General features: G+C 48.0%; 2 protein-coding genes across 2 annotated transcripts in view; one reads left to right on the top strand and one right to left on the bottom strand.

Moving 5' to 3' along the window:
* Positions 1-15,243, top strand: part of LOC124178536 (sodium-dependent dopamine transporter) — a 420,680-nt gene that overhangs the window by 395,493 nt on the left and 9,944 nt on the right. The gene's annotated exons all lie outside the window — the stretch shown is intronic.
* Positions 2,209-14,753, bottom strand: LOC124178545 (putative nuclease HARBI1). Its single transcript, XM_046561980.1, has 4 exons — positions 14,546-14,753; positions 3,362-3,504; positions 3,113-3,293; positions 2,209-2,953 (listed from the first exon to the last, which is right to left on the bottom strand). The coding sequence occupies exons 1-4, from the start codon at positions 14,714-14,716 to the stop codon at positions 2,324-2,326; spliced, it is 1,125 nt and encodes a 374-aa protein (XP_046417936.1). The 5' UTR covers positions 14,717-14,753; the 3' UTR covers positions 2,209-2,323.

Here is a 15,243-nt window from a genome sequence, read left to right as displayed (position 1 = left end):
TCAACCAAAATGGATATTATTCCTCAAGGTAAGTGAATTACATAAATTTTGTGAAAGAACCAAGTTTCGGAATTTATGGCGATGATATTAATGATGCAATACGAGTGCTGCGAAATAACCTATTTCATTGAATTGCATTACTATCTGTAGAGAATTAGTTATGATCCCCGGAGATCCTGCGGAGATCTCAACGATTCCTAGTGTGAAATAGCGTTTTCGAGTGAACACTCCAGATCCCCTCTCAGAACGCTCTGAGAGCAGTTCCCCCACTCTTGGAATTCTGTCCGAGCGATCTCGGAGCGATCTCGCCACGGTCTTACATATTACGTATATGTCTTACATACGGCCATTTTGTTATCTCAAGCATCATATTTTTCTGTTTTTCATAAGAATTTGATATTAATACTGTACATCAAAATTAACAGTGGATATCCAATAAAAATAACACAACATGAGCGAACAAAAAAAAAAGAAACTTCCATTTGTGTTCAGGAGGATTGTGTTAGATGACGACGAGGCAGGTATTGAAACAGATGCCGGCGTGTTATGCGAGGTTATGATAAATGGTAAGAGGGTACAAAAATGTATTTCTTTTTATGAAATTTGCAGAATACTATAAAATGATAAATTTATTAATGCAATTCATGACCATTACACTCATTTATTCTTGCCCATAGGTACTAAAAACATCTCATATGTACCCAAAAGTTTTCTGTCAAGCCTGGGTATTGAACTGCCTAAGAACTTGCACGGTGAGTTTTTGGAAAACTGTAAAAAATTTTTACCTTATAACGATGACAAATACATGAATGACAGTCGTTTTTTTATAGATAAAGAAAATTGCTCGTCCAAAACAGTTGATACTTCCGGGGATAACCTAGAACGTGACGTTAGTATACAAGCATCTGGCAGCACGACTGCTATTCGGACTGTTTCGCATGTATTGCTGCCAACGTTCAATAGCTCCAATGCTACTGTGAAGTGGGATGACCATGATACCAAAATGATGCTCGATCTGTACGCCGAAAACTTGAACCACGTTGGACCATTCAAAAAGTTCAAAACAAAAAAAAAGATGTGGGAACACATTGCGGTTGACATTTCAACAACCTTCAGTAAATATGTAAATGTTCAACAATGCGAGTCACGATTTAAAACTGTAAGGAATCGTAAAGGTTTAGCTGTTACTCATAACAAGCAGTCAGGCAACGACGCGAAGGTTGTGCCGTACCAGCAGGAAATGGACAACATCAGAAGTATAGACGACAGTGTTCAGCCTGAAGTTCTTGTGTCTGTGGGTAACACCCGCGTATTGAAACAAAAACGAAAAGAAGATGCTGCAAGAGGTGGAACTAAAAAAAAAAAACAAGATCCTCTGCTCGCTATGTATGTTGAATTGCAAGAAAAAAAAGAAGAAAACAAAGAACGTCGGCATCAAGAGAAAATGAAAATCTTCACGGAATATTGTCTGAAGAAGCAAAGTGAATAAAACTGATATTTATAGAAAATTAACTGGTTGCACTGGCGTGCACCAAGTGCAGTTTCATCCTTTTCTGCCATAGACTTTTGAAAAATATGATAATATACTCTGTGTGCACCAGTGCAACCAGTCGAATTAGCTATTATAATATTACGTATGATCATCACATTAATATTATATTTTTTTGTTATATCCTTCAAATTTATTTGTTATATTATTAGTTCAAACTTAAGAAATGTGATATTTACTCCCAACCTGTTAAAATAAGTCTCATCCAAAGTATCACAAACAAATATCACTGGATACATTATCAATTCTCACTTTAAAAAATATCCAAAAAAGGGCCAAGCTCAAATTAAATTGCAGGAATTGCAGTGATACTTGTTTGCGGTATTTTGATTTTGAACATTAAGAGATGTGGCCCCGACAAATATTCGAACCGAGCTTTGTTGCACGACAAACTTACTTCAGGTTAGAATAATCAAACCAGTGAGATTATTTATCGGTATCATGTCACGTCAATGTTGTGATAATGTATCCTGTGATATTTGTTTGTGATGTTTTCTCATCATTCGTTATAATGTTTGATAAGGTTAATTTTTTAGTCAAAAAATATAAGCAACGACAAGGTTTTATAAAATGTATTTTTATTTCTGTTAATTAACTCCACATCATAATTTTTCAACCATCAATTTTAATAATTTTTCATCTTTAATGATCTAGACCTCAACATTTTCGGTAGGTGAATATTTTATGCAGCATATCAGACATTACAGTAATTATTTTTTACAAATCTTATAAATTGACAAATGATGTACGTTACAAATCGCAGTGCTTCTATATTTACATGAATTGCCTGGACAGCAAATTGCGTTTGAATACACCTAAACGCCGAGCTTCATCGTTTATAATAAACTCTGCTTCAGGCTCAGGTTCTGCCATGTAATGTTCAATTCCATCCAAGAAGTCGTTTCTTTCGATACATAAATTATGCATCACGCAGCATGATAGTATAAATTTCGATGTCTTTAAAACACCCCACATATCTGTTCTTATTAGTTGCCTGAATCTTTGCTTTAAAAGCCCGAAAGCATTTTCGATTAAAACTCTTGTTGAACAGAATCGCCTGTTATATTCTCTTTGTTCATCTGTTAAATTTCCGTAATCCCGGATCGGTGTCATCAGATTTTCACATATCGGATAAGCAGAATCTCCGAGTATATGAAAATCTGGGCCCATTGATAGCACGGTAGGGCGAATAAATGACAAAGTAAATACTCTCGCGTCATGAATTTTTCCTGGTATTCCAGTAAACACATCAAGGAACTTCTTCTTCGCATCGCATATTCCTTGCAAAGTCAATGCCGTTGTATCGTGACGATTAACGTAGGTCGACTTAATTTTATGTGCGGGTGTACGGATGTTTATAAACGTACCATCAATGCATCCGCATACTCCTGGATATCCTGCAATCTGAAATTTATATGTATTGTGAAACTCGTTCTCGTTGCTGCCCCTAATTATACCTGGGTGAAAATATTCCCTAGAAACTGGAAAAAATTTTCCAGAATATTTCAGACCAATGCAGAGGAGATGTGTTTTAACATGTTAGTCAAATATTCGCTACCTTACCTCCTCAAATTCCTCACAAATGTCTTGTTTCTCCTGCAAGGTACGAGGAAATCTGATAACCAGTGGACCCAATTCATCTGTTAAATAAGTCGTTACACTTTCTATCATTGCGTGCGCTGTTGACAAACTCAAACCAAAGAGTTGAGCTACAATGCGGTAAACAGATTTGTTACCTGCAAACCTATTGAGTCAAAAAAATTAATAAGTCATCGCAAAACAAAAAACAAAGTATCATTAATTATCACTCACCATAAATAACATAGAATGTACTCTTCAGCAGTTTTTATTCTCACACCACCGAAAGGTGGTCCTTTGGGATAATGTTCGCTCTGTTCGAATAAAGCTATTAAATAATTGCAAGTTTCTCGCGACACTCTGAAATGACTTTTGAACTGTAAAAAAGAAAACAATTGTAGTTCAAGCATCCAGCTTCCTTGGAATTCAATAGTTCAATAAATAAAGATATTGTGAGGTTATGTACTGTGACGTGGATTTTTCGGCACCTCGGTTACTCGGAGCAAATAACCGGGAACTTACCGCGTGCACAATAATTTGGCGTCCGGCGAGGTATCCTCGATCTGAAACAATGTCGCGAAGTTTGTTGGGCGCCTGGCGTGATCAACACGCCTCGAAATCGTTAATACGACACACCGCGACTATATGCTCGGTAGCTCAGTACCGCGGAGAGGGGAGGGGTAAAGTTTGGGTCGAGAGAATTGCAACACAGGTACGCCAACACGTGATGTGGCTAAATTACTATAAAATCCCAATGGTATATTTCTCATTAACGATAATACAAAAACAAAAGAAATAAAAATAAAATGAAATAATAAAAAAAAATAAAAAGAATGATAATACGACCACGCAAGTCGTCTTTCGCGATTCCAAATACAATGTTATTTTTTTTTCTAAACTAAATAAGAAAGGTAGAAGTACTCCAAATAGAATAAAAATAAAAAAATAATAACAACAAAAAAAAAAGGTGAATAAATCTAGGAGACCTCTACGGCCTACGTGCGCTAGTCGCCGTCTTAACCATATCCTACTTCCTAAAAACCAAAAACAAAATCGGACTCGATGCGCTGCCCGCGAACGTCCTCTACACAATGGCGCTGATCGCCAACTTAATACTAACTGATACTGCAAACCAAAAAAAAAGAAAGAAAAAAAAGAATATTAAATAACTAAAAAGAATATTAAATAACTAAAGTGATGCGAGGCTCGTCGCGACACCCGCGATCCTCCTCTAAAAAACGCATACGCTTATCCGCACGCACCCGAGCTTCACTTCCTCGGCGACGGCGGGCCGCAGTCGCGAATTCGAATGCTCCCCGTGATTGCTCGCGACCTGTACGATAATCGCAGATGTGCCGGATGACGTGAATTGACCCCGTGTAACGGACTTCGGTCACACTCAAGCTCGAGACAATAACGTCTCGGCTCAACCCGTGGCTCGACTCGATTTTCTGGATTCCCCGAAGTTAACGTTACTCTCTTACGCGCAACTCAGGCTACGGTCACCAAGCAAAAGAATCGGCAAACGAATTTCGAGTACTTTTCGACACGCAAACTAACAAAAGAAAACAGCTACCCTTTTTCGGATCAGCCTTGACTCAATTACCCTCGAAATTCGACCGCGAGAATGTTAACAACGCTTACCGCTCCACATCCACGCGACGAAGGGGCCGACTCCCTCGTGACGGCTCATTCTCCAAATTTTCTAAACGGGAACCAACTACGCACGCAAACTAATGACACCGGTCTCGTGGTGCTCCAGAACTAGAGTGATCTAGGATGGCCGCAACGCCGATCTCATCGCGCTAATTTTTCGTGACGTCATCACCCTAAGAATGCGCAACAATCGATCGGTCATCGATTTTGGGGATTGCGCAACTTGCCGCGCACCTGTCGTCTCTACGCGGCGCAGAACTTAAGGCTAGATCGCGATGTCGTCTCCCGCGCAGCTCTACGTAGTCCTGGGGTTGGGCGGGGTGGTGCTCCCTCGTCGCTAGCTGGCACCTCGCGGTTGCCTTGGTTGGGCGTAAGCGGGGTGAGCGGGGAGGCTGCGGCGCGCCGGCCGCCAGCGGGAATCGCGTCCGCCTTGGATTCCCTCGCTGCAGGGATCTGCGTTGCCTCCCCCTCCGCAGCCTCGGTGTCCTTCCCGCGAGATCGTCGTGGTTTCGCCTTGCCTCGAAAGATGTTCGGTGTTGGAGTTGGTTACTGGAGGGTAGCCGGTGCACTCGAAAAAAAAATTAAAAACAAAAACCTGAAATATCTGGGTCGCAATGCTCTATTTCGTCCCTGTCGAAGCTCGGGTGCGTGACTCCAGTTCTGGCGCTCTCTGAGATTATTTCGCGACTCGATTTTCTAGACCCTTATTCCTGGATCTCGCCCAGGGCTCAGGGAGTCTCTTGTAACGGGCAGGCCTAACCGAACTGCCACGTTACAACTCCCCCCCCCCCTAGACGGATCGTGGGGTGCCAGCGCTGCCTCCCGCGAGCCGAACTTCGCGAGGTGACCGCAAGCTCGAAGTACTCACACGCTACTGCGCGGTACTCACCGAGAATCCCCTCCCACGAGGACGATAAAACAACAAAAAAAAAACAAAAAAAAAAATTTTCTCCTGTGTCCTCTGGGATCCTTCGCGAGCTCAACTGATCCCCTTCCTCACGCCATGGTTGTCTCGGGGAGCTTTCTACTTCGCCACTGGATCTGAAATTTTTCCCAAAACCCGCCACCTGGGATCTATGAAAGAAAGCGGACGCCATTCATGTTCGGGGTTAAGAATTTATTATAATAATGAAAAAAAAGAACGACTTCAAAAAAAAGAAAGAGGAGGAAAGAAGAAAAAAAATATTTTTTTTTTTTTTTTTTTTTTTTTTCTTTTTGGTGTTTGGCCTAGCCACGTCGCCCCGGCCGGCCTCTATCCCGGCCCCGACCGGTTGCGGATGCCATAATCCGTCGACGGAGCCTCTCGACCTCCTCGACCTCCTCACTAGTTTCTTCTACTCCCCTCGCAACGGGGGTAAGGGGGATGGCTTCCCTCGCTATGGGGGACGTTGGGCTGCCCTTGTGGAGTACCCCGGGGGGGGGGGGGAAATCTCCCTCGCCATGAGGGAGGGAAGGCTGGCTGCTGGCCCGGTCCCCTCGCGAACGCCCCCCCTACTGGGGCGACTTGCCTGGTTGTGGCAGGCGGGGCACCTCGTCTTCGGGTACCCGGGCCATCCGCACCGTCTGCAGAATAGCCCGAGTACCCAAGGGCAGTCGTGATAGGCATGGTAACCCCGCCAGCAATTCCAGCAGCCGCCCGCTGGCAGCCACTGTCGCCACTCGGGGCCTGCTGGGGCGGCTCTTCCCCAGCTGATGGTCGCCGGGGGGAGAGGGACCTTCGCCAGGCTTATAAGGTCCCTTATGGCCCGGATGTCGTCCTCCGTCCTCGCGATACTTGCGTCCACTAAGGGGAAGAGTCAGTCAGGATCATAGTTATCGTCTGTTACCCCTTTCCTCTCCCCGAGAAGCCTAATTCCCCCTCACGGTTCTTCCCCGTTTCTATGCGCAATTGCCTCAGACTCCACGTACTGCTTCAAATCCTTGATGTGGTGTCGACCGCGCCCCCCTCCTTCGCTATCCTCTAATTCATAGACGACGGGCGAGATTACTTGCGCAACGCGAAATGGACCGGCAAACTTGGGGGCTAGCTTCGCAGCGACCTGGTGGGTGGCCGAGGACAGAACTCGGTTTCGCTTCCATACCCATTCCCCTACTTCGAAACGGATATCCCGGTGTCCTTGGTTATAATAGCGTGCCTGTCGCTCGTGGGCTTCCTCGAGATGTTTCGTCACTAGGTCACGCAGCTCACCTAATTTCGCCATTCGGTCCCCCCATATTTCGGGACGGGGAACGGGGATTTCCGCGGGACCTTCCGCGAGTCGTCGCAACTGCATCCGTGGTTTGGGATCGCGACCCAAGTTTAAAAACGCGGGACTGACTCTCAGTGAGCTATGCACAGCGGTATTATACGCAAATCGAAATTCGTGAAGGTGCACATCCCAATCCCGGTGATCTGCCTCGATGTAGGCCACGATCATGGTTTTTAATACGCGATTCACCCTCTCCACGGGGTTTGCTTGCGCGTGGTACGGCGGTACTTTCGCGTGGGTAATATGGTACGCAGCGCACAGTTCGTCGACGGCCTTATTCGCAAATTCCGTGCCGTTATCCGTCAGGAGCACCTCTGGGGTACCCCATCGGGACAGCACGAGATCTTCCAGCGCGGCAAGAATGTTTTTCGCGTTTGATTTTCGCAACGGCGCTACCTCCACCCACCGGGTAAACAGATCTTCAAAAACCAACAAATACTCGAACCCGGCGCGACTTCGGGGAAATGGACCCATGACGTCCGCCGCGACCACAGTCCATGGCGTGTCGACGACCCGTCGACCCATAAGGCCCGCTGGTGGCACCTGCTGTACCTTACACTCCTGGCAACGCTCGCACGCTCGGACCATCAAAACTATATCGCGATACATTCCGGGCCAGTAGTAGTCGGCCCTCGGTCGCGCGTAGGTCTTTTCGACGCCAAGATGCCCTGCCTGGGGGTCCTCGTGGACTTCCGCAAAAATCCGCGATCGCTGCTCCCTCGGGAGCACCAATTTCCACGGCGCCAAGTCCGCTAGTATTGGCTCGACTAAGGGGTCCGCCCGGAAATGGTATAGACGCCCCTCGACCACCGACCAAGTTCGGAACTTGTGTGGGTAGTCCAGGACGTCCTTTACGCGATGCTGGTACCAGGGGTCGATGACAACATCCCAGCCGGCCTTACTCTCCGTACCTGGTCTGCCGTTCCCCGCCACGTCGAGGGCGGCTAGCTGCTCCGTCCCCTCGTTTTCGCCCTCGTACATCCGCGATAGAGCATCGGGCACATGGTGCATCGCCCCTTTTCGGTGTCTAATTTCGCAATCATACTCGAGTAAGTCGAGCGCCCACCTAGCTAACCGACCCGTCGGATTCCGCAATTCCCGCAACCACTTTAAACTCGCGTGGTCGGTTATCACCGTGAAGTGATAGCCTTCCAGGTATGCTCTAAACTTTTTAACGGCCCAAATCACCGCGAGACATTCCTGTTCGGTTGTGGAATACTTCCGTTCCGCATCCGACATTGTCCGGCTCGCGTACGCGATCACACGCTCAATACCGCCTATAGTCTGTGTCAAGACTGCGCCAATGCCAAAGCTACTCGCATCGGTCTGTACTACGAACTCGTGCTCAAAATCGGGACACGTTAAAACCGGAGCCGACGTTAACGCGGCTTCTATGCGTTTGAACGCGGTTTCCTGTTCGCTACCCCAGTCCCATCTCTTATCCTTACGCAATAGCAGGGTAAGGGGTTCCGCCACACTCGCGAACTCGGGGATGAATTTTCGATACCACGACGCCATACCCAAAAATCGCCTCAATTGCCGCAGGTTTTTCGGCGCGGGATATTCGAGAATCGGCTCCACCTTGTCGGCATCGACCTGTAGGCCGTCCTGGTTCACCTTGAACCCTAGATACCGAACTTCGCTACGACAAAACTCACACTTTTCCGGGTTGATGGTAAGCCCGGCCAACACTATCCGTTCGATAACGCGGAATAGCCATTTTAAGTGCGAACGAAAATCGGTGGTCACTACAATAATGTCGTCGAGATACGCGAAGGCATGCGGCTCCATCTCGGGAGTAATTAATTTGTCTATTAACCGCTGAAAGGTGGCCGGGGCTCCGGTAAGCCCGTATGGCATCCGCACAAACTGAAATAATCCGCGACCTGGGACCGTAAACGCCGTTATTTCGCGACTCTCGCGTGTCAAGGGGATCTGGTGGTAAGCTTGACTCAAGTCTATAGTCGAGATGTACTTGGCCGACCGCAATTTATCCAATATCCCGTTCATAAACGGGATCGGGTACGCATCCTTTTTCGAAACGCTATTTACTTTTCGAAAATCCAAACAGAACCGATATTTCCCGTTTGGCTTCTTGACCATCACGATTGGCGTCGACCACGAACTTTGGGAGGGTTCGATCACTCCATCCGCGAGCATACGGTCTACCTCCTCGTTAATAGCTTCCTGCACTTTCGGGGATACGAGATAGTACCGCTGCTTGATCGGGGCTCTTCCCTGCACGTCTATTTTGTGCTCCGCGAGATGGGTGAGACCCAAGTCTCCCGAGACTTTCGGTAATTCCCGCGCTAAGAATTCCTGTAATTCGCGATTCTCGGTATCCCCTAGCTCTACTATACCGCTACAACTTGACACCTCGGTAACGGGGATCGGGCGACCCTCCTCAAATTGTCCCTCGTATTCCGGAATATTCGCGATTCTCCATGATTCGCGCGCGCCGTCAATCGAAAAGCCAAATTTTCGCACGAAATCCATGCCCAGAACGCAATCTCCAACTAAGGTGGGGATAATCCGCAACGAAAACTTATGCGCGACACCCAGCAACGTTATCGGCAGCTCTACTTCTCCGGTTATTGATTCTACCGATCCATTCGCCAATACGACACTCGAACAGCTGGGTGATTTTACCGGTTGACCGTACTCTAACGCAATTTGGTGTCCGATCGTACCGAAAAATGTTCGCGATGAGCCGGTGTCTAACAACGCCCTGACCCATGTGCCCCCGATGCACACCCGCAAAAACCAGCGTTGACCGAACTCCATGGTCTGCTTCGGAAAACACGTCGCGATTTCCCCCTCGACGCCACGCAATGCCGTGGTGTCTTCCACTCGGGGCGCCGCGCCGACACTTAGCGAGGCTGCCCTCCCTGGTTTCCCGAACACCGCGGACAATTCGTCGAATAGACGCCGTCGTACCCGCAATGGTAGCAAAAGGTTCGCAAGGGGTCCGGGCAACGGCTAAATCGGTGACCGGGACGATGACAATTCATGCATAACTTTTCGTCCCAAACCTTGTCGCCACGAAATTGTTCGGCCCGGGACACGCCAGGGGCCGGCTGGTTAACCGAGGGGGTCGCTCCCCTCCTGGGCCCTCGCGCGGGTCGCGTTGGTGAGGTCCGCCTCGTCGGAGTCGGGCTTCCGCGACTTGGCGGTGCGCCGCTCGCTTTACCCCTCTGGGTCGCCACCGCCATTGCCTTCAATAATTTCTCCTCGAGCCCTTTCACCTGGGCCGCGAGCAGCTTCTCGATCGTCTGCGCTACGGTTGGCTCAATCCCTACTTCTGTAATTGCGGCTAATCCATTTTCGCCTCGAGTCGCCGCGGTTTTGGTCCGGCACGCCAATTCACTAATGAAGGACTCCTTCGGCGTGGGCGGGGGGCGGTATTCGCGAGATAACGCGAGGTTTCTTTCCCGCTCCGTGGCGAGATAGATCAATTCGCTCCACGTACGAATTTCCCTTCGACGGAGGACTTCGCGAATTTCGGGACGCATGTTTTTAAAAGCCAGGTCTAGTTGCTGTTCCATAGTGTACGGACGCGGCATCCGTCTCAACAACCCTCGAACACAGGAAAGATATTCCGTAACTGACTCGACTGGTCCCTGAGTTCGTGACCTAGCCTGGTCCTCCACGCGACTTCCGACTGTCCCGTCCCCGAACCACAAACGTAATGCCGCGCGAAACTCATCGTACGTGACCCAGCTGTCCCGTTCGCAACGCAACCATTCCAAGGCTACGCCCGAGAAGATCATCGTGAGCGAACTCAACACTTCGTTCTCGCTCAATTCCGACAAACTACGCCACTCTTCCAATCGCGTCAAGAAATCCTCGACGCTCGGCTCGCCAATCCCAGAGAACTTGAGGTTCCACCCTCGCAGGGCCCTCGGGATGTCACGTATTGTTTCCCGGGTACGCGATTCGATATTTGAATCCCGGGTACAGGTCGGCCGGGCAGCGGTCGCCATACCGCGAGGAATTGTTGCGGGATCGACCGGTAACGACCGGAATTCGACCCGCGAAGCTGGTGGCCCCGCGACTAGCCGGGTAGAGTCCACGATGGGTTCTTCGAGCCCGTGTCGGTGCCCCTGGATCGGGGAGGCCTCTCCCCAGTGGCCCTGGGCTCCGCTAGCCATCGAAAACGGAATCGAGTGGAAGGGTATTCGCGTCGGAACCTGGTACGCGGTCGGTCGCGAGGTGCTACCATACACCGCCGAGGTGGTGATAGCCGCCGAGGCGACGGCTACACTCACCACCGTACTCGTCGTCGCTACCGTGGTTAGCCGAGTCGCGATGGTAATATTCACTGGCTCTAACAGCCGCAAATCGCTAGCCCTTCGGGGCTGTTCCCTCACCGGTTCCGTAACGGTCGCTAATTCGGCCAACCCCGCGAAGACATCCTCGTCCTCTGGTTCCCAGGTGACCGTCAAATCCCCGCGCTCACGCAAGAGGTGTCGTACGTACCGGTCACGACGTACCAGTAGGCTACCGGTGGAATTTACCCTCGCGGTCACTAACGCCAACTCGAGCTCATCGCTCGTCATGTCATACAACCACGCGCCAATGGGTACTTCCGCCATGTTGACTTTACCCGCGAAAATGAAGAGCAGAAATTAAGGTAAAAGCGCACAAAAGAAATGAGAAGTGATGAAAGTGAAAGCACGCACAACCACTATTCGCACCGAAAGACAAAAGCCGTAGGTAGAGTCTGAGCGCAAGCAATGATACCCAGTATGGATACTTCCGCGAAACTTGTTGAATTAGTTCGCTATTTTCCACCAGCACCAACAGAACGTGAGAGAGATGTTTCCTCGTATTGGTGTAATCACCTCTATTACCTTAACGATATCAAAATTGCGAATAAAAGCGCCAACAAAAGAAATACCGTAAACAAAATAAAACAGAACAAAAAAAAAACAAACGACGGGCTGAAAAAAAAATATATTGTCGCACCAGCAACAAAACCAAGAAAAAATCTTCAACCGCGATGCTGAACTCCGTCTTCGAAACACACAAAAAAAAACAAAAACAAAAAAAAATATTTCGAAATTGCAGCAAACAAAAGAAAACAAAAGAAAACCAAAAGGGAAGCAGAAATCCAAAAGCGATAACAAAAGAAAATAAAATGACACAAGCAAGAGATTGGCGGTAAAAGCAGGCGATCTTATCCCCAGTATTAGAAATATACGGTGTGAATATATACGGGGTACTTTTCGCCACCCGATATATTCTTCAAGTCGTAGCCTGAGTCGTAAATCGCCAGTTTCGGTGTTATTTGCCACCCTTTGTATACAATTTTATTCTCGTCCTCTGTATTCAAAATTGTCTCGCTGTACTGCAAACGTCAACACGCTTATCCGAAGTGTCGCGCAACCTCTCTCTCCCCTTTTCTCCGACCGCTGTTGTTTTGGTTACGCGAGCGCTATCCGTTACTAATTCGAAATTTCCAAAGCGCGCAACGCTACTTTCTTTCTCGGAAATTTACAGCGGAAATTTCGCGAAGGCCACACGTTGGGCGCCAATTTGTGACGTGGATTTTTCGGCACCTCGGTTACTCGGAGCAAATAACCGGGAACTTACCGCGTGCACAATAATTTGGCGTCCGGCGAGGTATCCTCGATCTGAAACAATGTCGCGAAGTTTGTTGGGCGCCTGGCGTGATCAACACGCCTCGAAATCGTTAATACGACACACCGCGACTATATGCTCGGTAGCTCAGTACCGCGGAGAGGGGAGGGGTAAAGTTTGGGTCGAGAGAATTGCAACACAGGTACGCCAACACGTGATGTGGCTAAATTACTATAAAATCCCAATGGTATATTTCTCATTAACGATAATACAAAAACAAAAGAAATAAAAATAAAATGAAATAATAAAAAAAAATAAAAAGAATGATAATACGACCACGCAAGTCGTCTTTCGCGATTCCAAATACAATGTTATTTTTTTTTCTAAACTAAATAAGAAAGGTAGAAGTACTCCAAATAGAATAAAAATAAAAAAATAATAACAACAAAAAAAAAGGTGAATAAATCTAGGAGACCTCTACGGCCTACGTGCGCTAGTCGCCGTCTTAACCATATCCTACTTCCTAAAAACCAAAAACAAAATCGGACTCGATGCGCTGCCCGCGAACGTCCTCTACACAATGGCGCTGATCGCCAACTTAATACTAACTGATACTGCAAACCAAAAAAAAAGAAAGAAAAAAAAGAATATTAAATAACTAAAAAGAATATTAAATAACTAAAGTGATGCGAGGCTCGTCGCGACACCCGCGATCCTCCTCTAAAAAACGCATACGCTTATCCGCACGCACCCGAGCTTCACTTCCTCGGCGACGGCGGGCCGCAGTCGCGAATTCGAATGCTCCCCGTGATTGCTCGCGACCTGTACGATAATCGCAGATGTGCCGGATGACGTGATTGACCCCGTGTAGCGGACTTCGGTCACACTCAAGCTCGAGACAATAACGTCTCGGCTCAACCCGTGGCTCGACTCGATTTTCTGGATTCCCCGAAGTTAACGTTACTCTCTTACGCGCAACTCAGGCTACGGTCACCAAGCAAAAGAATCGGCAAACGAATTTCGAGTACTTTTCGACACGCAAACTAACAAAAGAAAACAGCTACCCTTTTTCGGATCAGCCTTGACTCAATTACCCTCGAAATTCGACCGCGAGAATGTTAACAACGCTTACCGCTCCACATCCACGCGACGAAGGGGCCGACTCCCTCGTGACGGCTCATTCTCCAAATTTTCTAAACGGGAACCAACTACGCACGCAAACTAATGACACCGGTCTCGTGGTGCTCCAGAACTAGAGTGATCTAGGATGGCCGCAACGCCGATCTCATCGCGCTAATTTTTCGTGACGTCATCACCCTAAGAATGCGCAACAATCGATCGGTCATCGATTTTGGGGATTGCGCAACTTGCCGCGCACCTGTCGTCTCTACGCGGCGCAGAACTTAAGGCTAGATCGCGATGTCGTCTCCCGCGCAGCTCTACGTAGTCCTGGGGTTGGGCGGGGTGGTGCTCCCTCGTCGCTAGCTGGCACCTCGCGGTTGCCTTGGTTGGGCGTAAGCGGGGTGAGCGGGGAGGCTGCGGCGCGCCGGCCGCCAGCGGGAATCGCGTCCGCCTTGGGTTCCCTCGCTGCAGGGATCTGCGTAGCCTCCCCCCTCCGCAGCCTCGGTGTCCTTCCCGCGAGATCGTCGTGGTTTCGCCTTGCCTCGAAAGATGTTCGGTGTTGGAGTTGGTTACTGGAGGGTAGCCGGTGCACTCGAAAAAAAAATTAAAAACAAAAACCTGAAATATCCGGGTCGCAATGCTCTATTTCGTCCCTGTCGAAGCTCGGGTGCGTGACTCCAGTTCTGGCGCTCTCTGAGATTATTTCGCGACTCGATTTTCTAGACCCTTATTCCTGGATCTCGCCCAGGGCTCAGGGAGTCTCTTGTAACGGGCAGGCCTAACCGAACTGCCACGTTACAGTACGTACTTGTTTATCGTTATAGTGGTTAACAACGTCAGCGATGTAATTTTGGATGCGCGGAATTTTTCGTCTTCTATTGGCGATATTCCGCAATAATAAAATATCTTCTTCATCATCGGAATTCTCTGACGAAAATAACTCCTCGATTATTCGCACTTCATGAACTGGCTCTGCCATACTTGTTTTGCTCGAACCGCTCTGACCTCTGCTTTCCGAGCAGATTTTTGTTCTGTGACGTGGATTTTTCTGCACCTCGATCACTCGGAGAAAATGACCGAGAACTTACCTCGTACACAATAAATCGGCGTCCACGATGTACCCTGGACCCAAAACAATACCGCGAGATTTGTTGGGCGCCTGGCGTGATTAACACGCCTCGAAATCGGTAATGCGAAATATCGCGACCATATACTCGATAGCTCAGTACCGCGGAGAGGGGAGGGGTAAATTTTGGGTAGAGAGAGATGTAACACAAGTAAGCCAATGCGTGGTTTGGCCAAATCACTATGAAATTCCAATAATATTTTTCTCGTTAGCGATGTTACAAAAAAAAAATTAAAAATAAAAATAATCATACGACTGCGCAAGTCGTCCTTCGCGATTCCAAATACAACGGGTTAAATTTAATCCAAAAGAAATAAGAAAGGGAGAAACAAACAAAAAAAATTAAAAAAATGAATAAATCTAGGAGACCTCTACGGCCT

This window comes from Neodiprion fabricii, chromosome 3 (assembly GCF_021155785.1).
Source record: "Neodiprion fabricii isolate iyNeoFabr1 chromosome 3, iyNeoFabr1.1, whole genome shotgun sequence".
In the NCBI taxonomy this organism is placed as follows: domain Eukaryota; kingdom Metazoa; phylum Arthropoda; class Insecta; order Hymenoptera; family Diprionidae; genus Neodiprion; species Neodiprion fabricii.
Note: the sequence above shows the minus strand (reverse complement) of the source record. Positions and strands in the feature narration are given on the sequence as shown.

Bases quoted from the DNA above. Each gene is read 5' to 3' on its own strand.
- LOC124178545 (XM_046561980.1), bottom strand. From the start codon at position 14,716: ATGGCAGAGCCAGTTCATGAAGTGCGAATAATCGAGGAGTTATTTTCG. The intron at 3,294-3,361 runs GTGAGTGATAAT...TTGACTCAATAG, and splicing joins TACATTCTATGTTATTTATG to GTTTGCAGGTAACAAATCTG. The intron at 2,954-3,112 runs GTAAGGTAGCGA...TATAAATTTCAG, and splicing joins TTTGTGAGGAATTTGAGGAG to ATTGCAGGATATCCAGGAGT.